Source organism: Kogia breviceps, chromosome 9 (assembly GCF_026419965.1).
Source record: "Kogia breviceps isolate mKogBre1 chromosome 9, mKogBre1 haplotype 1, whole genome shotgun sequence".
In the NCBI taxonomy this organism is placed as follows: domain Eukaryota; kingdom Metazoa; phylum Chordata; class Mammalia; order Artiodactyla; family Physeteridae; genus Kogia; species Kogia breviceps.
Window position 1 is genome coordinate 32,862,299 of NC_081318.1, and position 25,569 is coordinate 32,887,867.

At 37.0% G+C, this 25,569-nt stretch overlaps 1 protein-coding gene across 12 annotated transcripts in view; it reads right to left on the reverse strand.

Moving 5' to 3' along the window:
* The window catches only part of ST7 (suppression of tumorigenicity 7), a 259,056-nt gene that overhangs the window by 88,877 nt on the left and 144,610 nt on the right, over positions 1-25,569 (reverse strand). For 8 of the 12 annotated variants that reach the window (XR_010842130.1, XR_010842131.1, XM_059074382.2 and 5 more), the window contains exons 3-8: positions 23,191-23,350; positions 7,719-7,773; positions 6,979-7,094; positions 5,587-5,662; positions 3,381-3,449; positions 1,100-1,254 (exon numbers count right to left, since the gene is read on the reverse strand). Coding sequence is in view for 10 of the 12 variants with exons in the window: in XM_059074382.2 (XP_058930365.1) it covers positions 1,100-1,254; positions 3,381-3,449; positions 5,587-5,662; positions 6,979-7,094; positions 7,719-7,773; positions 23,191-23,350 (631 nt within the window). In the remaining 2 variants the exon portion in view is untranslated. The remainder of the gene's footprint in view (positions 1-1,099; positions 1,255-3,380; positions 3,450-5,586; positions 5,663-6,978; positions 7,095-7,718; positions 7,774-23,190; positions 23,351-25,569) is intronic. The other 4 variants (XM_067042292.1, XM_059074384.2, XM_059074383.2 and 1 more) reach the window with 1 other exon arrangement.

Below are 25,569 nucleotides of genomic sequence, written 5' to 3' on the forward strand. Positions count from 1 at the left end.
TGTCTTCAAAATGCACTGTGTTATACATAATTTTTTTTAAAAAGCAAGATATAGATAGTGATTAGAGACTTGATTAATATATATACTACTAAGAATAAAAATTAAGACCTGTGTATTGAGGGGTTATGTGGACAGATTTATATACACAGGCCACAATGCAAAGATCTCACTGTACCTTAGTCATAGGGACTAATACATTCAGTTTCTGCACCAAATCCAGGCTTAACACTAAAACTTAATTTTATAATCTCAAACATGAAGGAGATACACTCCTACTCTCCAAGACGCAGGAGAGAGAAATGAGAGAAATTCCATTTTAAAGAAACAACCCAAAGTTTGGTTAGACAATGAAAACACTCACTCTCACAAGGATCACTACATTTCTGCTTAAACAACCAACAGATTGACAAGTCAAGGAGCTCAAGAAATTCCAGAAATGATTTTGTTGTCTTGTTTTTATACCATTCCCCCAAAATAACACGGACTCTCAGTTTAGTGTACTAAAATGAAAGGTCTCATTTTAAAGTTATGTTAAATAAAAGAAACCATTATTTTAAATAATTTAAATATAAAAAAGATACATAATTAGGAATTCATGGCTCTTTCTCCCTAGGAGCCAACAGCAGTGCTTCCTAAATAAGAGCTAAATACTGAGACAATCACCAATAGCTGTTATATTCTTAGCTGTCCTATTGCAACCCATGCTGTAGAAGACCCATAAGACAAAACCTCTGATAGCATTAACACTAATTTAAGGCCTGTTTCCCAATTAGGACTTAAAATTATGGGGCAGAGAAGCAACTGATAAACAGAAATATGTAAGGATTCTGAGGAGAAAAAGGGTCACTATTAAAGGTTATTACCTTTATTTCTAGAGTTAAAAATCTATGGGCAGGCATGAAAACATGAACAGTAATGAAGCTATAAGTTAATTATGTGGTGTGCTCTTGTGGGGAAGAAAAATAAAAACAAAGAAAGGCAAAAAACAATATTTATTCTAATCGAGGAAAGATGTCTGTTGAACTGGACTGAAAATTTCCTCTGATTAATCATGTTACAATTCTGATGCCCCAGCACGCCAACCTGGAGGAAACCTTACTATGTTGGGCTTCATACTGGGATCCATGATGCTGTAGCTGCTGAGAACGCCGGTAACAGCCGTCTCCAGCTTTCAGGGCCTGCTTAAACAGCTTTTCTGCTTCAGCAATGGTTGTTGCTTCTTCTTCAGCCAAGAGAATATAAGCAGTTGCACACCTGTCCATTCAGATAACAGCCGCCATCAATTACAAATCCAAGGACATTGTAATAGCTGTAGGAGTGCATGCAGAAGGGCAGGAGTTATGCCAAAACATGCAGAGTGGCCAACTGGTTCATGCACCCCTGTTTGTAGTTGTCGACACAAAATAATGGTACAAAAGAAATGTCTGTGTTTTAGCTTGAGAGGTAGGATGAGTAGTGTTAGGAGCATATGGACTCTGCCCCTTATTAGTGTGTCACTTTGGGCAAGTTATTACTCTGCCTCCCTGATGGAGAACAACATGGGATCCACTTGTTCACAGCGTTGTTGTGAAGGTTAAGTAAGGTGATGCATGAAAAGTGCTCAGTACAGTAGGAGCCAGCATGTGGTACATGCTCAACAACGTCAGCTAACGATGGCAATGATAATAGCTGTTATTAAACATTTTCTGACACTCGAAGTTAGAGATGCCATAAAGTTTACTTTTATTTACTAAACACAGATTCTCTTTAGTCTAAGGATTTATTCAGAATGAGAAATTCATTAAATCAAGTAAGTTATTCATTTAACAAGCAGTGCTCCGACATTTCATTACAGTTAGCACTGGTTTTCTACGTCAGAGAAGAATACTGGAAGAACCTACAGGTAGAGTTATTTCAGAAGAGCTCAAAATTAGATTTAGCCTCAGTAGCAAACATGGGTTAAATCTCACATCTTTAACAATAATAGCTACCACCTGTTGCTTAGTTTATATTAAGCACTGTACCAGGCACTTAACATATATCGTCTCATTTAATCCTTTCAACAACCTCTAACATAGGAAGTCAGAAAGGATAAACACTCAACTAACGAACAAGGGGAACTCTTGAAAATTTAAACCTTCCAAATCATAGAACAACAACCCAAATGCCAAAGAAAGGCAATGTAATAAGGAAATGGTGAGGCCAGAGCAGATCACACAGGTCCTGATCTGTACAGATCCCTTGGCTTTCTCCACTGCCTCTCTTGTGGTCATTTCCCTACTTATCAGAACCTCCATCAGACCACAAGAAAGTGAAACCAAATGTTACTTCTACTATTCATAAACTACAACAGCCAGGTAGGAAAAGGAGGCTGAATTTATGGCTTATGTGAGATTTGGGGCTACTAGTTAATCTGAGCCTTGAGGAGGGGTCTTGTAAGTTCTTTAGCCAGTCCCTCTAACTTCAGGCAGGATGGATCAATAGGGCTTTAAACTGAATGTAGTGAGGTAGGGAGGAAAAAAATGCCCAGAAAAAAAGCTATAAAACCAATGACTGTGGAGGGCAGCAGATATGACTTGGAGAGAACAATTATGATGCTAAAATTGCCCAGTGGGGGCCTCCCTGGTGGCGCAGTGGTTGGGAGTCCGCCTGCCGATGCAGGGGACACGGGTTCGTGCCCCGGTCTGGGAGGATCCCACATGCCGCGGAGCGGCTGGCCCCGTGAGCCGTGGTCGCTGAGCCTGTGCATCCGGAGCCTGTGCTCCGCAGCAGGAGAGGCCACGGCAGTGACAGGCCCGCGTGCCGCAAAAAAGAGAAAGAAAAAAACAAACAAACAAACAAACAAACTGCCCAGTGATTCATTGGAGAAATAAATGGGTTGGGCATTGGGAAGCAACACTTCAGGCTTCAGATGCCGACACGTAAATATAGGTCCAGGGTAATGAAGTGAAAATTGAGATTATAATACTGAGTGGTGGACACAGTATCAGAGGAATTAGCTATAAGATTATAGTTGGTGGGCTGGGAACTCAAGACAGGTTGGGGCTAGCTTGCTTGCTTTATTTATTTATATTGCAAATAGCACTCTTAGGAGGAGAGGCAGAGTAGCACTACTGGCCAAGAAAACATACATCTATGTAGAAACTCATGAGTCTGGGGTAGAAACATGCTAAGAGCTTATGAGTGAAGGAGAAAGGAAAGAGCAATAGAAGTGCTAATGGTTGGGGAGTACAGAACAGACTGCTCAGCTCAATGGAAGATAGAGATGATGCATCCTGTCACAACACAATACACATACAGAAGCAAGAAAGTATGGTGATGGGGGTGTCAACCATCCAGATATCTGCTAGAAGAAGACTCATTTGGTTAGAAGTAGGGCACTCAACAGGTTCTTGACTTACTTTGGTAATAATTTTATCTCCCAGATGGTAGAGGAAGCAATTAGGGGAACTTCAACTCTGGACCTAATTCTGACCAAGAAGAAAAAAATAGTTGGTGAAATGAAAATTGATAGGAACATTCAGAGAGAGTTACTATGTCATTTCGGACTTTAGGATAATCAGAGAAGGTCAGGTGGACTTCAAAAACTTCAAAGAAAAGAGGCGTGATTCAATGGCATGAGACGCAGAAGGAAAAATGGTTTAAGAGGATTAAGCAGCTTCCAAATGTCTAATCAAAACTGCAATCACAAATGATCCTCTCAGGAAGAAAAGAGGGGTGACAAGTAACCACTATGGCTGCACAGAGATCTCTCACAAGGTCATATTTCTAAAGGACATGTAAAAAAGGATGGAAAGAGGGCATGTAATGAAGGGCTACAAGAGAAATGAGCTTTTTAGAATAATGTCAGGAGAGCTACAACTCCACATTAGCTGAAGCTTGCAAAACAAAATAAAGGCAAAACAAAAAATGCTAAAGACAACCATCTGTTCCTTGTTTTTAAATTATGTTTAAGGCCCTATCACCACCCCCACTTCTCCAAAACCATGACATATATAAACAAGCAAAAAAGACAAACAACACAACAACAACATCAAAACAAGGAAAGTTTATAGTTAGTAGCAGCAGATAATAAAGAGAAAACAAAACTCTCTAACTCCTATTTTGTTCCTGGTTTCTCCATCAGGGAGAATGATTGTCAGACTGACAAAGGCAGAAGAAATTCAACCCTAAAATGAATAAAAAGATGTAAGATAGCAAGTAACTGATCTATTGTAAATGAATTATTGTACTGGGATAGGCAAATCCCAGGAAGCCAACAGATCTTGTAGGCAGCCCACGGAATTGCTCTCTGTGTACTGTTAAGGAATCACAAAGAATGGAGAGGTTCTAGAAGATGAGATGACTAATGTAGTAAAAATGTTCAAAAAGGGGATGAAGGCAGACTTCCCAAACTACAGAACAGTGATTTGGAAAGATATTCTAATGGATTATTAAAGGGATAGTTTCTAAGCATTTTTAAAGGAAAGTAGTGAATGCTGGAAGCTAGCTTAAATTCACTAAGAATAAATAAATCAGTTTGTGCTAGCTTAACATACTCCAATGAATTTACTATACATTAAAGATCCATAGCTACAATTGGCATTTTTAAGATCAAAATGCAGAAATATGGGTTGAATCACAGTGTAACTAGGTGGCTTAGTAATTGGTTGTACAATAAATACCAAAGGGTGATGATCCGTGAAGACATGAACCTGGAGGGTGGTTTCTATATGTCATGTCACAGGGTTCTATCCCTGGTCCTGATACTTTTATTAGAAACACGGATGACACATAGAAGGCAGGCATATCAAATTTGTAGATGACAAGAAACTGGAAAATAAATATGTTGCATGACAGAATCAGAAACCAAATAGATCAACAGGTTACACTGGCAGGATTTCCAACTCTCAAGTGAATCTTTTCACTAAGACCTCTAAAGATTCTGTAACCTTCTTCAGAAAAATCATAAAATAGTTTAACAATGACCACTTGGCAGGGAGAGCGTCGAGGTGATTCAAGCACCAGATGGGTGTTTGAGCTACAAGACCTATGCCAACCTCTTTGAGCTTCAAGGTCTCTGCCAATCCTGAACTTTTATGACTCCAACTTTAAGAATCTTTCTCATTTCCTGACATCTCCAGACGAGACTTCCCAGCCTTCCTTGGTGACCCACAGAATGTTTAACAGCACTAAGGACAGCATTTCCTCTTATCTTTGTCTTGATCTTGAAATATTTTTAAAGTATAATTTCTTCACTTTATGTTTTTACTATGTTTTCCCTACTAGCAGAAGTTCTACCTAGAAAATGTGATGGAAGAGATGAGCATTCTACATCTGGAAAAATGTCCCTGTCACAATGTTTTAGATATGTAAAGCACTGTATTTTATGTCCACACATTATTCCATGGCTAGCCCTTGAAGGATTTAATTTAGGGTCATAGCAAAGCCACTAAATTGTTCTCTAAAATGACTAAAACTACCTTCACATGGATGTCCTTTATAAAAAAAATTTTTTAAATAAATTAATACCCCCCCAAGAATAATCCTCAAGTTCAAATGCATAGTTGAAGTATCCCATGAATGGCAACTGAATACATTCAGCAAGCAAAATTTCCCCCCACTCACTCATTTATCTCTAAGGCTTCATGGGCTGCAGAAATCCTAGCTTGGGGGTTTCTCTCTCTCCAGGCTTTCTGCATTACTATTTTAGAAAAAGAGAGAAAAGCATGTCAATAAATACTTTAAAAGACTCAGTACAGGTATAGCTAAATTAATAGCTTTCAGCTTGAATTACAAGAGAACAGTTCACTTACCAAGTGGGTTAGCCCAAAACTCCAAAGTCACACAAATACATTCTAATTTGCTATTCCATTGTCCTTCAATTGCTGATATCAAATCTTTCTTATTCTCATAAGGCTAGAGATCTAATATCTTATAGACTAACCCATAGTCTATAATCATAGAGACTGAATCTTGATTAAGATTTCTTAATCAAGAAAAGGCATTCTAACAGAGATTTAATATTTCTTTTGCTCATTAATATCATTTGTTGTTAGAGAACATACATTATTTTATACATTTTGGGATGAGATTGCTACTAATCTCTTACTTCTGTTTAGACACAACACAATTTTTATCGGTCATTTTCCCAAACACTTGCTACAGGATCTGGATATTAGAACATTCTAAAACCACTGGAAGAATTATGAGTTGGATCAGAAAAAAGTGTTTTAGGCTTTTGCTTAACATGTGTACCTGTTCCCAAAGTTTGCTGCAAACCCAGTTTTTATACAGCAGAAGAGTTTGTGAATATATTGTGGGACACTTAATGCTTGGAATTTTCATTGTACTGTGTATCCACCATGGCAAGGGTACCTTTTTAAAAAGGGTAATGAGCTCCTTATCTAATTTGTTTTATAAATTTGTATCTTCTAGGTTGGTTTCTTAGGAGCATGTACATATTCCTTTTTTTTAAAGGTTTTTTTTTTCACCTATTTACTTGAAGTTTGGTAATATAAAAAATATCAGTAGGATTATATGGAGCTCAAGCAGTATGAAATGCATGCTAAACAAAGTCTCTTCTAGGGTGGAAAACAAATCTGGATTCCAATAACCAAGTCCATGCCCCCATTCAATGCTAGTGAACTTACAAATAGGCATATAAATCACTACAATATATTCATTAATTATTTGGGTTCACTGAACTTCTAACTAGAATATCATCAAGGAGACATGACCTTTCACTCTACCTCAACCAAGGATTTAGTTAGCTTCATGGTATTTTTTTTTAAATAACATTTTTAATTATAAAGAGGGGACCCATTTCTACATTAATACTTCATTGCAATAAAGCCTTTATTTAAGTATCAACAATCTGGCTTTTACTGGTCAATCTCCAATTTAATATTTTATTCATCAGGGTTTTTGTAGAGCAGATATTCTACAAGTAGTAACCTTGATCTTTAAAACAAACCAAAAAGCCCTCCCACTCAGTAACTATCTAAAGGATTTTCATACTTGCATCTGCAGGACGCAGATGGTCTGAGTCACAAGTAAAGAATGTCTGGTGGTCCTGGGCAGAGAGATTCATGTCATAGTAAGTCAGAGGCTCTCGTCCAGTCACCCAAGTGTACCTGTAAAGGAGAAATAAGATGGTCAGGAACTTTTGAGGGAGGAAAGCAAGACCTACAAAATATTAAGCTGCATAGGTGTTGAACCATAACACACTGAGTACTATTGCCAGTAAATAAAAAAATAATCATCCTAGTCTCCCTTTAGGAAGTATATCAGCAGAAAAAAAGTTAAAAAAATTCTGCTATATTTTTGTCTTAAAATTTTAGTAGCACTAGCTAATGAAAACCTTTCCTAATTAGTATTATGAATAGAGATTTCCCCAAAGCTATGAAAATTCTTATCTGCCTAATTACTCTGAAAAATAAAATTCTAACATTACTTCTGTGGCATCTTTATAACCATGTTCCAGGTAAGCTTCAAAATATTTTGACTACATAATATATAGTGAAAAGAATAACTGTAATAGAAAATCTCTAACAACCACACATTTTTGTATGTTACCCTAATTCCAATGCTAAAATATCTATAAAACGGAAAAATCAAAACATTTGAGGATAGCATCAAAAAATGGAAGCACTATACAGACTGTTAAATGACCCCTAAATGAACCTACAAAAACATTTACTGCTGTCTTTGCTCTCTGAACTAGACCCATTTGTTTCCCAAGCTGTCAAAATGCTTACCGATTATATTCAGCACCCCTAAATAAATTTAGTGGATTTCGCCATACTTTGCATTCTGCAACAAAGAGAAATGCGAAAATGTTACACATAAGTTCAGAGACACCACAAGCTAATTAATTCAGCAAAACACCCTTCCTGGCCATTTGATAAGATAATTTTATTCTCTATCCTCTACATGGGAAGCAATGTGGAAAAACTCTGGGTAGTTAATCAGGAAATGTAACTCAGGCACCAGGACTTTGGAAAGTTTCGTGTAATCTCTCCAGACCCAAGTTTCCTCATTTGTTAAATCAAGGCACATGCCAAGAGCAGCTAGTTCATAACCCCTATAGTCACTTCAAGAGGTCCAAATAGATTGTATAAATTTATTTCTAAATTATAGATAGAAGGTATAGGTAGAGGTAAAACTACTTTCTGTTACTCTAAAATATATATTACAATGACTACCTATATAACAAGCTAAATTTAACCTTCAGAGTACAATAATATGTAAAGAACCTTAGACTCCTAGTTAGGGCCTATGCTAATATTGATTTTGTGATAATTCACCAAGTTGCTTTTACCTTGCTGTAAAGGAGTGGTAAGAAAATTAATACTAAACTTACTATTATGGTAGAGAGAAATGCTATGAAAATAAATTGTTTTCACGTACTTTAACATTGTTTACTTATGTAGACACAGGTAATTAATCATCAAACTAATATCATAATGTTAGCACGTAATAATAGATTATACATGTTGTTATATAAGGATCACAGACAGAATCATAGGACTTTAATTTAGAAAAGTCAACCATTAGCTTTTAAGACTGTTATAGTAAATGTGTGACTAATAAGCTGCAGTTCTTTTAAAACAGTCTATGATTAAGAGTTTCTAATGATTCAGAACGCTACAGTTCTTTGAATGAATAATTCTTTATTAGAAAATAAAATCAGTTAACAGTATTTAAGAATCTATGTTTGCTGTCAGCCAAAAAATACACCCAAAGACATAGATACACAAAAGTGAGCAATTATTACAGAAATTGAAAGAACATTAAAGGCCATGGATGATTCATTAAGATTCTACCCTCAATCCTGTTACATTCAACATCCATCCGTCCACCCACCCATCCATCCATCCAGTATGTATTAACTGAGCACCCAGTGGGTGAAACAAACAAGTAAACCATCAATTACAATACAGCGTGAAAATGGAGGAAAACATAAAACACTATGGGAACACTGTGTAATCTCAATAAATTTTTGTTAAAATAGTGAATGAAAGGTGTACACATAACAGGAAATCATGTTTTTATTTAAAGAAAATAAATTTATCTTTAAATTAGGACAGAATCCCACCTGAAATTTACTCAATGTTTGGAAACAATGGTCCTAAATTTTTTGTCACTTAGCTTAACTTGCCATTTAGGAAGTGATGTTTGCTCAGTTAGTTCAGCATTTTTGAATTTTGCTCTTGAGAAACTGAGATTTGATGGCTGGCATTTCATATGACACTAATTAGAAAATTATGCTTCCCTTAAGTACATACTTTTTTTCCAGACATAAAGCTCCTTAGTGGGGTCACTAAAGTACTCCAGATCATGGCTTGAAACAACTGGTGAGCCAAACAACCATGATCTCAATCCTCATGGCTTTTATAGCTCTTAGGTCCTCACCACTCCCAACCCTTCCTAAGAAGATGTCTCTCAAGATTCCAAGTGCTCTTCTTAAAGCTTCATGAATATTGCTAGGTTTGTATTTAACACATAATAAACATGCACACAAATTTGTGTGCAATCATGGTCATTTTAGCATTATTTACAATAATATAGGACATTTGGGGAGAAGCCTCTCCCTCGCCAAATTTCATCTGAAATATCAGTAAAAAGGTTATGGCAAATACTTTGTCTCCAAGAAATATATTGCCTGGAAGGATAAGTGCCATTCAAATATCAATTGACAAATTATAAAGAAAATTGTCTTCAATTAAAATTTTAACTCTATTATACATTAGATACAAATGAAATTATTTCTAAATAAAAATAACTCCAAACAGAAATGGTGTGTATACCTAAAGTATTACTGAGCAGTATCTAAAAATGCCATCTTTATTTAGGAACTGCTATGATATAGCCAGCAGGGGGTGCTGCAAACATTTTGAAATATTGTTTATCTGACTTCTATTAGAGAACTGAACTTTAAAAAAAAACATTGTTAATATCAGTGTCATACATGTGGTCTGTATTCAGTTTCTTCAGCTATTCCTGAGACTTAGAAATGAGTACCTAAGTAAATATAACAGATGTAAAATGTTCTGAATGAGAAAAAACATGTGATGAAGAAATATATAAGAAATGTCTTCATGAGCTATATCCTTCAAGATGAGGGTACAGAGCAGCCTTTCTTTTAAGAAATAAGCAATCTAGAGGTCGAATAAGAACACATGTAAAAAATTTCACTTCAAATTAGATCATAGCTACATTAATTTCTTCTTTGCCGCTTTGTTTCATAATTTTATCTTTACTACGAAAACTCTCTTGGTCTGGAATCACTCTAGGGAACATATTCCATAAATATCAGACTACCTGATGGTTTCATGATATGGACAAAGGTTGTAAATGCCAAAAGTATCATAATATGAAGATTTAACTCAATAAATTAAACTCAGGTCTCCAGAGGGTAAAAGTTTTTCTGCATGAGGTCCAGTTTCTTATCTCACTTGTATCTTCGAGAAATAAATTTCTTATTTAAGTCTGAATTAAAATTTTACCTCCAAAAGGTATTTTCCATTATCCATTAATATCAACAATTTTAGTGCTCTTCAGGAGCACTAAAGGTTGACTGGGACTCCTCAAGGGCTTGCTAACATCATTAATAGTTCAGTTAAAAATATGCCCTTAATACAATTAACATGTTCTCTCTGATTCCATCTGCAGTAGCCCACAGAGGAGTCTCTACCCATAACTGCTGATAGGAATGTTCAGACCTCACCATGCACACAAGAATGCAATTCAAGAGAAAGAGAAGCAGTAAACATTGGAATAGCGCTTGTTTAGTTCCCAAAGGAACTAAATGGAGAACAGATTCCATTCGCCCATAGGATGACAATAAATTTCTGTGTGGGAGATAAAGAACATAAAAAATAATACTTACCACCATCAAGGACTTATAAAATCATGTTCCAATCTTTTTTTCAGTCTTCCCTCTCACCATTCCCTACCAAAACTTTCCATCTCAGTGATACTTATTTCTTGCCTTTTCATACTCAGTTATTCCTCCAGAATGCCCACCTCATAGGACTGAGTGGTTTAAACATGTATAGAATGTCTATTATGCATTAGTCCTTGCACGAGGTCCTGGGTTACAAAAAAAAGATACAGTTTATGACCTAGAGGAGCTTATACTGGGTTGGCCAAAAAGTTCATTCAGGATTTTCCATAACAGCTTACGAAAAACCTGAACGAACTTTTTGGCCGACCCAACACATTGGTAGAAAAAGGAAAAGGCCACTGAACCACTGTATGGCATCCAGATGAAGAAGCTCCTTAGAAGGAATAAATGTACTGAGAGAACCAAAGACTTTCCCTTTGTCACAGTCCTCAAGGAAAAAAGAGAACTTAACTCTCAGAAAAAACAAAAGGCTCTAAAGTCACAGGGCTTTTAATCACATGGAAGAAAATATTTTTCTACATCCAACCTATTTAACTCTGAAAACCTTTTTTCCCTAAAATTAAAAATATATACATAGAGAGAATCCCCACTCCTAGGACCTTCAAATAGATAAATAACCAATTTATAGCCTAGGAAGATATATTATATCAAAAAGTTACCACCTCTTCCCAGGATCTGAAATGTAGTAATGACAGTAATACTATTACAAATAGCAGCAACAGCAACTTGTGTCATAGCTATGAGCTCGATTTTCATTGAGCCTTTCTATAAAAAGGCTTAAAGCTCTAGTCATCTAAATTCCTAACATAAGTTAGTGAGGGTCACAGAGTAGGCCCTTTTTATAGAAGTAAAGAGTAAAGCATAGAAAAGCTACATAATTTCCCCAAGGTAAAAGTAAATGAGATTAAAGTCTAGTATCCAGATTGCCTAACAATTACCTACAATATACAACAGACCTGTTACCCTGCAACATCATATTTTTAAAATCCTGTGACTTCATCAATTAAATCTTCTACTAGAGGAACAGTTTTGAAAACTCCTCTAGGGAAATGTGAGGCACTTTGAAATAATACTTTTAAACATTTTAGTTCCAAAGTACAACAGAGAAGGGCCCCAATGTTTTCTCGGATATATTATGACAATCAAGATTAACCCCAAGCCAGTCAATTTCTGACATGTGATTCTGCATATATTTATTAGCTTTGCTATCTCAGAAATGAATACCCAATTCTCTACATCATACAGGTTGATCTTAAGCAATCATTAAGAGTAACAAAATATCCATTTTCTTTTTTTAAGTCTTTATTGAATTTGTTACAGTATTACTTCTGTTTTATATTTCGGTTTTTTGGCCTCGAGGCATGTGGGTTCTTAGCTCCCCAACCAGGGATTGAACCTGCACCCCCTGTATTAGAAGGCTAAGTCTTAACTGCTGGACAGCCAGGGAAGTCCCCATTTTCTTAAATAACTAAGCTTTAGCTGTTTTCATAACTTTTTGAAATAATTAGTTTGAAAAGATTACTAGAAGTAAAGGCACAAAGTAATATGTAGGTAGCTTTCAATTCAACAAATATATTACTCTCTCAAATTCCCTTCTGGAATGAGAAAAGGTGTAAATAATTATGAGTTTTAAGACCATTTTTATTGATCTACTTTATTCAATATAGTGTACAAATTTCTTCAAGAATATTGCTAAAATGGCTAAATCTCTGTGTCTCTCATACATTTCTCATTGGTCATTTCTGACCTAAGTCAATCAACTCTACCAAATAATGTGAAAACTGTGAAATAAGTTTATTAAATAAATGTTCACCAGGGGACAAAAGTGTTTCTGAGGCATTTTCACCATTCAACTGGAGAGCTAATCTATGCTAAAACACAAATTTTAGTGGCAAAAAATTTTAAAAGATGTAATAAGCATTGGCTAAGAGAATCATTTTCAACACATAAATAGATTTTGGCAAGTATAAACTGAGTTTCCCCTGATTGAGACTATTAGAGAGCAACTCTAAAGGTCCTGGACATGCAGCAATGAAATTTGCTGACAGATATATTTGACATGCAAGCTCTGAAAGGCCTGGTCTTAGGACATATCTTTACAACCTACCTGAGTTTCTTCAATCTCCACTGCTTTTCTTTATTTATTACCTGTATTTAATTAGTGCTTGAACTGCCTCTAGTAATGTAATGAACCTTAATTTAGAATCCCAGGAGAAGTTCTTATTAAAAGTTTTACATAAAAATGTATATGAGCTCACGAGATAAACTGAGGAGGCAAAGCAAGAGTGTCAGAGGACGCCAGCCCACCGAGGCCCTGATACTGGGGTTGGGAGACCATGGTTCGGACTGGACACAGCACCCCTGCCTTCCAACACCACCGACAGGCGGGGAGGAGAGGCGAGGGGCCCTGGGAAGAACGAGAAGGGCAGCGCAGTTCGCCATGAATGTCCATCCGTCATCTGGCACAGCTTGGGCCCGGCCCTGGCAAGCCAGACATCACCACATCCATCGATTGACATCAAAGATAGAGAGATGTTTGTCATCTACGGTGGAACTGAAGATAAGAAAGATGATCAAAGGAAGAAGAGGACTTCAGGAAAAGCCAGTAAAGAGTGCTGAGAGGAGAAGACTGAGGCACAGAGGTGGAAACTTTCACCTGCAGTCACACAGCTGCCATGTGGCTGACAGGGTCCTGGCACTCCGGCTGGTGTCAGGCCTGAGCCTCTGAGGTGGGAGAGCCGAGTTCAGGACATTGGTCCACCAGAGACCTCCCAGCCCCATGTAATATCAAATGGCAAAAGCTCTCCCAGAGATCTCCATCTCAACGCTAAGACCCAGCTCCACTCAACGACCAGCAAGCTACAGTGCTGGACATGCTATGCCAATCAACTAGCAAGACAGGAACACAACCCAATCCATCAGCTGAGAGCTGCCTAAAATCATAAGTACACAAACACCACAAAAAACACCACGAGACGTGGTTCTGCCCACCACAAAGACAAGATCCAGCCTCATCCACCAGAATAGAGGCACCAGTCCCCTCCACCAGGAAGCCTATACAACCCACTGAACCAACCTTACCCACAGGGGGCAGACACCAAAAACAACAGGAACTACAAACCTGCAGCCTATGAAAAGGAGACCCCAAATACAGTAAGTTAAGCAAAATGAGAAGACAGGGAAATACACAGCAGATGAAGGAGCAAGATAAAAAATGCACCAGACCAAACAAATGAAAGAGGAAATAGGCAGTCTACCTGAAAAAGAATTCAGAGTAATGATAATAAAGATGATCCAAAATCTTGGAAATAGAATGGAGAAAATACAAGAAACATTTAACAAGGACCTAGAAGAACTAAAGAGCAAACAAACAATGATGAACAACACAATAAAAGAAACCAAAAATTCTCTAGAAGGAATCAATAGCAGAATAACTGAGGCAGAAGAATGGATAAGTGACCTGGAAGATAAAATAGTGGAAATAACTACCATAGAGCAGATTAAAGGAAAAAGAATGAAAAGAATTGAGAACAGTCTCAGAACCTCTGGGACAACATTAAATGAACCGGCATTCAAATTATAGGGGTCCCAGAAGACAAAGAGAAAAAGAAAGGAACTGAGAAAATATTTGAAGAGATTATAGTTGAAAACTTCACTAACATGGGAAAGGAAACAGTCAATCAAGTCCAGGAAGTGCAGAGTCCCATACAGGATAAATCCAAGGAGAAACATTCCAAGACACATATTAATCAAACTATCAAAAATTAAATACAAAGAAAAAATATTAAAAACAGCAAGGGAAAAGCAACACATAACATACAAGGGAACCACCATAAGGTAGACAGCTGATCTTTCAGCAGAAACTCTGCAAGCCAGAAAGCAGTGGCAGGACATATTTAAAGTGATGAAAGGGAAAAACCTACAACCAAGATTACTCTACCCAGCAAGGATCTCATTCAGATTCGATGGAAAAATTAAAACTGTTACAGACAAGCAAAAGCTAAGAAAATTCAGCACCACCAAACCAGCTTTATAACAAATGCTAAAGGAACTTCTCTAGACAGGAAACACAGAGAAGGAAAAGACTCGCAATAACAAACCCAAAACAATTAAGAAAATGGTCATAGGAACATATATATCAATAACTATCTTAATGTAAATGGATTAAATGCTCCAACCAAAAGACAGAGACTGGCTGAACGGATACAAAAACAAGACACTTATATATGCTGTCTACAAGAGGCCCACTTGAGACCTAGGGACACATACAGACTGAAAGTGAGGGGATGGAAAAAGAAATTCCATGCAAATGGAAATCAAAAGAAAGCTGGAGTAGCAATTCTCATATCAGACAAAATAGATTTTAAAATAAAGACTGTTACAAGAGACATAAAAGTACAGTACATAATGATCAAGGGATCAATCCAAGAAGAAGATATAACAATTGTAAATATTTATGCAGCCAACATAAGAGCACCTCAATACATAAGGCAAATGCTAATAGCCATAAAAGGGGAAATTGACAGTAACACAATAATAGTAGGTGACTTTAACCCCCCACTTTCACCAATGGACAGATCACCCAAAATGAAAATAGATACGGAAACACAAGCTTTAAATGATACATTAAACAAGATAAACTTAATTTAATTGATATTTATAGGACATTCCATCCAAAAACAACAGAATACACTTTCTTCTCAAGTGCTCATGGAACATTCTCCAGGATAGACCATATCTTGGGTCACAAATCAAGCCTTGGTAAATTTAAGAAAATTGAAATCATATCAAGTATCTTTTTTGACCAAAACACTATGAGACTAGATATCAATTACAGGAAAACAATCTGTAAAAAATCCAAACACACGGAGGCTAAACAATACACTACTAAATAACCAAGAGATCACTGAAGAAATCAAAGAAGAAATCAAAAAACACCTAGAGACAAATGACAATGAAAACAAGACAACCCAAAACCTATGGGATGCAGCAAAAGCAGTTCTAAGAGGGAAGTTTATATCAATACAATACTATCTCAAGAAACAAGAAACATCTCATATAAACAAACTAACCTTACACTTAAAGCAATTAGAGAGAGAAGAACAAAAAATCCCCAAAGTTAGCAGAAGGAAAGAAATCATAAAGATCAGATCAGAAATAAATGAAAAAGAAATGAAGGAAACAACACCAAAGATCAATAAAACTAAAAGCTGGTTCTTTGAGAAGATAAACAAAATTCATAAACCATTAGCCACACACATCAAGAAAAAAAGGGAGAAGACACAAATCAATAGAATTAGAAATTAAAAAGGAGAAGTAACAACTGACACTGCAGAAATACAAAGGATCAGGAGAGATTACTACAAGCAACTATATGCCAATAAAATGGACAACCTGGAAAAAATGGACAAATTCTTAGAAAAGCACAACCTTCTGAGACTGAACCAGGAAGAAATAGAAAATATAAACAGACCAATCACAAGCACTGATACTGAAACTGTGATTAAAACTCTTCAACAAACAAAAGCCCAGGACCAGATGGCTTCACAGGTAATTCTGTCAAACATTTAGAGAAGAGCTAACGACTACCCTTCTGAAACTCTTCCAAAATATAGCAGAGGGAGGAATACTCCCAAACTCATTCTACGAGGCCACCATCACCCTGATACCAAAACCAGAAAAAGATATCACAAAAAAAGAAAACTAGAGGCCAATATCACTGATGAACATAGATGCAAATATCCTCAACAAAATACTAGCAAACAGAATCCAACAGCACATTAAAAGGATCACACACCATGATCACGTGGGATTTATGTCAGGAATGCAGGGATTCTTCAATATATGCAAATCAATTAATGTAATACACCATATTAACAAACTGAAGGAGAAAACCCTATGATCATCTCAATAGATGCAGAGGAAGCTTTTGACAAAATTCAACACCCATTTATGATAAAAACTCTCCAGAAAGTGGGCATAGAGGGAACATACCTAAACATAATAAAGGCCATATATGACAAACCCACAGACCATATCATTCTCAGTGGTGAAAAATTGAAAGCATTTCCACTAAGATCAGGAACAAGACAAGGTTGCCCACTCTCACCACTATTATTCAACATAGTTTTGGAAGTTTTAGCCCCAGCAATCAGAAAAGAAAAAGAAATAAAAGGAATCCAAATCAGAAAAGAAGAAGTAAAACTGTCACTGTTTGCAGATGATATGATACTATACATAGAGAATCCTAAAGATGCCACCAGAAAACTACTAGAGCTAATCAGTAAATCTGGTAAAGTTGCAGGATACAAAATTAATGCACTTCTGAAATCTCTTGCATTCCTATACACTAATAATGAAAAATCTGAAAGAGAAATTAAGGAAACACTCCCATTTACCACTGCAACAAAAAGTAAAATACCTAGGAATACACCTACCTAAGGAGACAAAAGACCTATATGCAGAAAACTATAAGACTCTGATGGAAAAAATTAAAGATGATACAAACAGATGGAGAGATATACCATGTTCTTGGATTGGAAGAATCAACAAATGACTCTACTACCCAAAGCAATCTACAGATTCAATGCAATCCCTATCAAACTACCAATGGCATTTTTCACAGAATTAGAACAAAAAATTTCACAATTTTTATGGAAACACAAAAGACCCCGAAGAGCCAAAGCAATCTTGAGAAAGAAAAACGGAGCTGGAGGAATCAGGCTCCCTGACTTCAAACTATACTACAAAGCTACCTTAATCAAGATGGTATGGTACTGGCACAGAAATAGAAATATAGATCAATGGAATAGGATGGAAAGCCCAGAGATAAACCCACGCACATATGGTCACCTTATTTTTGATAAAGGAGGCAAGAATATACAATGGAGAAAAGACGACCCTTCAATTAAGTGGTGCTGGGAAAACTGGATATCTACATGTAAGAGAATGAAATTAGAACACTCCCTAATACCATACACAAAAATAAACTCTAAATAGATTAAAGACCTAAATGTAAGGCCAGACACTATAAACCTCTTAGAGGAAAACATAGGCAGAACACTCTATGATGTAAATCACAGCAAGATCCTTTTTGATCCACCTCCTAGAGAAATGTAAATAAAAACAAAAATAAACAAATGGGACCTAATGAAACTTAAAAGCTTTTGCACAGTAAAGGAAGTCATAAACAAGACAAAAAGACAACCCCCATAATGGGAGAAAATATTTGCAAATGAAGCAACTGACAAAGGTTTAATCTCCAAAATATACAAGCAGCTCATGCAGCTCAATATCAAAAAAACAAACTACCCAATCCAAAAGTGGGCAGAAGACCTAAATAGACATTTCTCCAAAGAAGATATACAGATTGCCAACAGACACATGAAAGGATGCTCAACATCACTAATCATTAGAGAAATGCAAATCAAAATTAAAGTGAGGTATCAGCTCACACCAGTCAGAATGCCCATCATCAAAAAACCTACAAACAATAAATGCTGGAGAGGGTGTGGAGAAAAGGGAACACTCTTGCACTGTTGGTGGGAATGTAAATTGATACAGTCACTATGGAGAACAGTATGGAGGTTCTTTAAAAATCTAAAAATAGAACTACCATACAACCCAGCAATCACACTATTGGGCATGTACCCTGAGGAAACCATAATTCAAAAAGAGTCATGTACCACAATGTTCACTGCAGCTCTATTTACAATAGCCAGGACATGGAAGCAACCTAAGTGTGCATCAACAGATGAATGGATAAAGAAGATGTGGCCCATATATACAATGGAATATTACTCAGCCATAAAGAGAAACGAAATTGAGTTATTTGTATTGAGGTGGATGGACCTAGAGTCTGTCATACAGAGTGAAGTAAGTCAGAAAGAGAAAAACAAATACCATATGCTGACACATATATATATGGAATCTAAAAAAAAAAAAAAAAAGGTTCTGAAGAACCTAGTGGCAGGACAGGAATAAAGACACAAACGTAGAGAATGGACTTGAGGACATGGGGAGTGGGAAGGGTAAGCTGGGACAAAGTGAGAGAGTGGCATGGACATATATACACTACCAAATGTGAAATAGCTAGCTAGTGGGAACCAGCCACATAGCACAGGGAGATCCGGTAGGTGCTCTGTGACCACCTAGAGGGGTGGGATAGGCAGGCTGGGAGGGAGACGCAAGAGGGAGGATATATGGGGATATATGTATACATATAGCTGTTTCACTTTGTTATACAGCAGCAACTAACACAACATTGTAAAGCAATTATATTCCTATAAAGATGTTTAAAAATGTATATGATATATACTTATCTTATATAGAGATTAAAATGAGATGATTTGCAACAGGAAGCCAAGTGACTATAACCAGAGTTTGTCTAAAGATCCAGTTCTATGCAAGATGCTATTAAAGTGTCTCAGAGAATTTAAACTTGACTTTGACAAGGATACTTCTAATGTGATGGAACACCCTACACTTTTCTAAATATCTTGAAGAAGGTGAACACTGCAAACCTTTGTCTTTATGACATCTTATTTGAGAACAGGGAAAATTATCAAACAGATGTTCCCATGAACCCAAAATCAGAATGTTAATGGACCCTGAGAATCCCTTCCCTTAAGACAGGGAGAAGTTGGACACATTTTAAATCCCTGTGCATCATCAGTTCATAAGTTAAGTTGAATTAAGAAATGGCAGCAAGAAACATGGTGACATGGAAAATATATCAGCAGGGTTTATCAGAAACTGTATATTTGTGAGAAAAAGAGCAGTTCAGCTCACAAATAAATCGAGATAAGTGAAATGTTCATAAATGTTAACTTAAACCAGACAATCTGAAATTTGGCTAGATTAAGAAGCTGTGGGACTTCCCTGGTGTTACAGTGGCTGAGAATCCGTCTTGCAATGCAGGGGATACTGGTTCCATCCCTGGTCAGGGAACTAAGATCCCACATGCTGCGGGACAACTAAGGCTGCGTGCCACAACTAGAGAGCCCGTGCACCACAACTACAGAGCCTGCACACCACAGCTACGGAGGCCAAGAGCTCTTGAGCCCGCGCGACACAACTAGAGAGGAGCCCGTGTGCTGCAACAAAAAATCCCACGTGCCGCATAAGACCTGACACAGCCAGTAAATAAATAAATATTTTTCAAAAAAAAGAAGCTGTATAATTAACTACATTTCTCTTCTGGCCCACAGATAAAGATCAATGCAAGTTTTGAGAGGGTCTGCACTCAGGCCAATTTGCACAAATCCAAATGTTAAACAATATATGAATAGTCTCCTGTAACAATTACAACCTTCTCCCTTCCCATTTCTCCACCCCAAATTATTCTTAGGTAGGCCAGGTCTTTCAGCTTTTAATCAAACAAATGATTCTTTAAAGAAAGAGCTACACTATGAGTTTTCAAATAGTCCAATGTTTATAACTAGTATTTTCTGTTTGTTTTTACCTTTTTCAATGATTTTTTTCAAATAAGAAATGCCATTTAACTGCCTTTGCAAATGTCCATGGGACTTGGTTAGCCATGTTTTATTTCACGTAAGATTCAGCAAAGAGCTGTCTTATGATGCTTCTTTTATTAAGGCAATAGTCATTTTATCTTTTTTTTTTTTTTTTTTTTTGTGGTACGCGGGCCTCTCACTGTTGTGGCCTCTCCCATTGTGGAGCACAGGCTCCGGACGCGCAGGCCCAGCGGCCATGGCTCACGGGTCCAGCTGCCCCGCGGCATGTGGGATCTTCCCGGACCGGGGCATGAACCCGTGTCCCCTGCATCAGCAGGTGGACTCTCAACCACTGCGCCACCAGGGAAGCCCCCATTTTATCATTATTAAGGTAATATAAATTTTAAAACAAATTCCTCTATTTTAAGAAAATGTATTGATTACCCTCAGCTTTGGACCTTCTTTTTCCTTTATACTTAGCTGAAACTAGACTATGAAATAGAAAGTGATTAAGGGTAGAGATAAACAGAGACAATGTACTTTTATAGTATTTTTCTTATTCAAAAATAAAAATCACCACAAGAAAAGACAAGTGGTAAATGGTATTAGTCCCATGGTACCTGGCACTTCCATACCAACATACATGTTTGTTGAGCTGAGTTAGCCAAATATTAGAAACCCAGATGTCAAGGAGAAGTAGGCAGATTGAGCCCTAAATATACTTGGACAAGATAATTTCCATTTTCCTAAATCTAATTATTTGAACACTGTTATGAGATCAGATCATAAATGCTGTATCTGTTACAGGAAATGAATAGAAATATTGCATGCATAGTAGTAGACATTCAGCAAATACTAGTGAAATTGAATTAATAATAATATTCAAAAGCTTAGTCTTGGCAGGGTAAAAACTCAGTACAAATAAAATTGGGAAGTTCCATGATCATCATTGTCGAATGTATTTTTATAAAGGACTGAGATTCTCCCTTTAAAAACTGCTGTACAGGCACTAAGAATAGCATCAAGATTTATATAATGCATAAGGCTTATTCAAGGCATCCACAGAGAGTCAGCAAAGTAAGAGCAACAATAAGGAGAGTATGAACTCTTCGTCGCATTAAGGAATGATGTTAAATTGGGCAGAGAGAGAATTTTAATGAAAATAAAAATGTACTCACAATGAAAAATGTCCTTAAATGAGGTTGCTTTCTGTTTTCAATCTGTTAATTTTCTACAATGTTCTGTGACATACAAAGACTATAGTAAATCAGATCAGACAAGAGCACATTTAATCTGTAGGGTCTTCCAACAGATGCAAAGTGAGGCAGTTATCCATAGTGACAATGACTGAATGATCAAGATTCCTCATTAGAATAATATGCCGCGTGTGTTAGAGTACCTGGTTGAAGTAATATTTCACTTTGCTCAGATCTCTTTCTGTTTCTTTCACAAAATAGATGAGTTTATAAAGTCCCAGACAATTTTGTTACCTAAGTGGTGCCATCTCTCACACGTGTACCCTTTAGAATGAAATAAATGTGTTCTCAGAGGTGCCCATTACCACTCATGGCTGGCTGGCAAAGGTTCTATTATATTAAAAGAGCATTGAATCAACATCAGGAATAAAATATATATACAATGCTCCTTGATGCCTATCACCTGGCTAGACAGTTATGAAATATGAACTAAGTTATTCTAGGGAGGAAAGAAAAAAGATCTAACTTAGTTCTTTAATCTCTCCCTCTTCATCCTTCAAGTCTCAGAAGTGGTACCCTCTCCTTCAAGAAGCAAACTTCTCCCAGTTTGGATCAGGAAGCCCTCCTTTGTACTCCAAAGTACTGCATGTTTCCCTCATATAATCAGAGCACTTAACACTGTCTCCCTTCAGTAGACACAAGAGTTCGATGGGGACAAGGACTTTGACATTTTTTTAAATCATAATATTCATAAGAACCTGTAGAAGGCCAGGTTCATATTAGAGAGTTAGGAAATGTTTACTGAAATGATGAAGAGACCAAGCTAGGAAATTACATTCATCCCTCTTCTTTCATGAGTAGAGAAATTACAGGCCATGTATGTCCTCATTCATTCATTCACTGAGTTTCAGTGATATAGTAGACACTATGCAAAATGCTAGATATATTACAGTAAAGCAGTAAGCTTAAAAATTTCGGTACAATTTAATAAATGTTGCTAAAGGTAAAAATATATGAGTCAACAGAGGTGGAGAAATATTGTACAGCCTATCAGAGAGGGCTTTCCAGGAGGTCACATTTAAGTTGGGTTGTGAAAGATGTGCAAGCACGGAGGAGGGAAGACAGACTTCTGGGCAGAGGGTCATGAGAAAACAGGGCACGTTCAAGAAATGAAAAGGAGGGGAATGAGATTGTGACAGAAACCAAGGTTGGCAAGATAGAAGCAGTTTACGCTGTGCTAAGTAATCTGGAGTCTGGGCTTTATCTTTACTGGAATGGGAACCAACAAAGACCTTTAAGCAGAGGAGTGATGTTATCAGATCTAGTTAGATGTAAGGTTCTACAATTAGCATGGAAGAGAATGGATACATTTAATGGGGTTTGAGACACTAAGGACAAGGAGGTGGAAACTCAGGTGGGAACCACTGACCTAAATTATCATTAGGTAAATCAAATGGAAGTAAAAGTAAAATTAAACAAGATAAACATTTCCTTTCCCTGGGATGCTTATACTCTACTTCTCTTGTAGAAGTTGTCAAATTCTTGGGAAAATAAATCGTACTTTTCTTTGAAGTCTAATCTTTAAATAACAACATTCTTATTATCTTATAGTCATAATAATTTAGTAAGAGTAAGTAAATAATGTTGCAGACTGAAGGACTTTCCATACCTGAGACGCTTTGCCTGTTGGAATCTGAGTCCCCATTACTGGAGTTAGAATTGTTGGAGGAGTTGTTGTCAACCCCTCCCAGAAGGGGGCGCAAGTGGCTTACTGAGACTTGTTCAATGAATGATGTTCCATACTTGCGAAAATACCACCATTCAAATATCTAGAACAGAAAGATAATAAGTGTGATTAGGGTCCTTGTTACCAGCTATGATTTTGTACATGCCCACAATTGTGTTGCATTTACTAATTATACCCACCTTAAACACTGGTTTAAACATTTTTATTCCAAAAAAATTGTTTAATTCTAAAAATTAAGAAGTTTGATTAAAGTAAATACTAATTACATTTTAACTTCTCAATGCTGTTTTGTCCACTTAATTTTGGCTTTTAAGGAAAATTTATAGCTACAATCCTGGTGAAAGAACATTGTTAAGAGCTGCTCATTATTTTCCTCCAAATTTACATAATATTCTGATAATAAAATCACCATAGCTAAAAAACAATTCCAGAAATGAATAACAGCAAGCCAGTTTGAGAAGTATGGCTTATGAAGTATTCCAATTCTTGGCATTTTATATTCTGATAAAGTCATAACTGCATACCTGTTTTTTTTTGTTTTGTTTTGTTTTGTTTTGTTTTTTTGCGTTACGCGGGCCTCTCACTGTTGTGGCCTCTCTCATTGTGGAGCACAGGCTCCGGACACACAGGCTCAGCGGCCATGGCTCACGGGCCCAGCCGCCCCACAGCATGTGGGATCTTCCGGGACCGGGGCACAAACCCGTGTCCCCTGCATCGGCAGGCAGACTCTCAACCACTGCGCCACCAGGGAAGCCCTGCATATATTTTTTTGACAGCAAAATTCTATTTTAAAAAAAGCATCTCCCTAGAGAAACCTAGCTTTACAGAAAGAATTAAAGTCATCCTATTTCATGTATCGAGGGCACCCAACTGCTGAGAGATTCAGTAGCGTCCCACCTGCTGAGTGTGCTTTGTAAATGCTAGCATCTGTTTTACACCATTAATGTTTCCTAGCTCACAAGCTTACCAGTTGTTATGTGCTGTTTGCAAGGGAAAAAAGAAATAACTTTCATTAATAAAAGGAAAGAAGCACGGATGCTCACATGACTAGACTGAAATCAGGGCTCCTGAGCATGGGGAAAGCCAGCCACCTCCCCCAATCGTTTTACCTGCCCCTACCTCCAAACCCCCTCTGAACACTTTCCCACCACTGTTTGAAGCTGCTCTCCCCACATCCTTTCCTTGGCTTCGCTGATTTGCGATTCGTTCCTTAAGCAATCACAAATCACTTCACAGAAGAAATTTAAGAATCAATTATATCCCAGAGTCTCCTAGGATAACTATACTATATTTTTGTAACATAATATAGAATGTGGAAATAACATAGACTTAATTACCTTTATCCTTACTTATTTCATAAAAACAAGATTTTGTTATCTTCTGTGGAATGGATTTTGGGCTATCATTTAAAAATAGATATTTTGCTCTACCAAAAATTTCTTTAAAAGGACAGAAAGAACATCTACAAATGACCAGAAGGAACTCTTAATCAAATCAAATGTTTGCAATCCTATAACAGGAAAACTTGATTTAATTCCAAAGAGTTATTCCTTTTGATTATATGAATTTTCACATGTTAAAACATTTAAATAATTTGACTGAGAAGACAGGGAGAATACAATATGAAAGCTAAGAACGGATAGGACCAGTCTGTAACGTCTGGATTGCTAGGAATAAAAGATCTTGCTTGAAGAAAGCAGGAAGTTCAAGAATGGCAAATTTACTAACCCATGGATCTAGAAGGGAATCTGTAACCTCAAGTGAGTTATTTAATCTATTTTAACATCAGTTATTTCAACTGTAAAGCGGAAATCATATTTGTTATTTACCCTTGAGGGTCCTCAATTTCACACTCATGTAAAACACCTAGATTCAAACCCCATGTAAAAGACCTAGTTCAGTGCCTTCTGCATAGTTGGTTCCCAAAAGCAATAGCAAAGCTATCATTTATTACATCGATGCTGTACATAGTCAGCACACCTTACATACTGCTGTGGTGCACCCCTCTTCTTGCCCGTCTACAATTCAGGATAGTACAGCATCTTGTTACTAAATGGTTGGCTGAGAGCCGTGGTAATCATTGTGAAAAAGGAGACTGCTCTCCATTTGGTCCTGACCACCCAAAAAGGATTCATGGCTTTGCCTTTATTAGAAGAGATGGAAGGCTCCAAAGGACCCAGAACAATGGTCACAGAACTGGCAATGGCTCTCAATCATTTGTGGGGTAGAGTTTTCTTTGCCCCAAGTCTTTACTCTGCTTTCTATTTTATGCTGTTAAGGCATCTGCCAGGCCTTCATTCA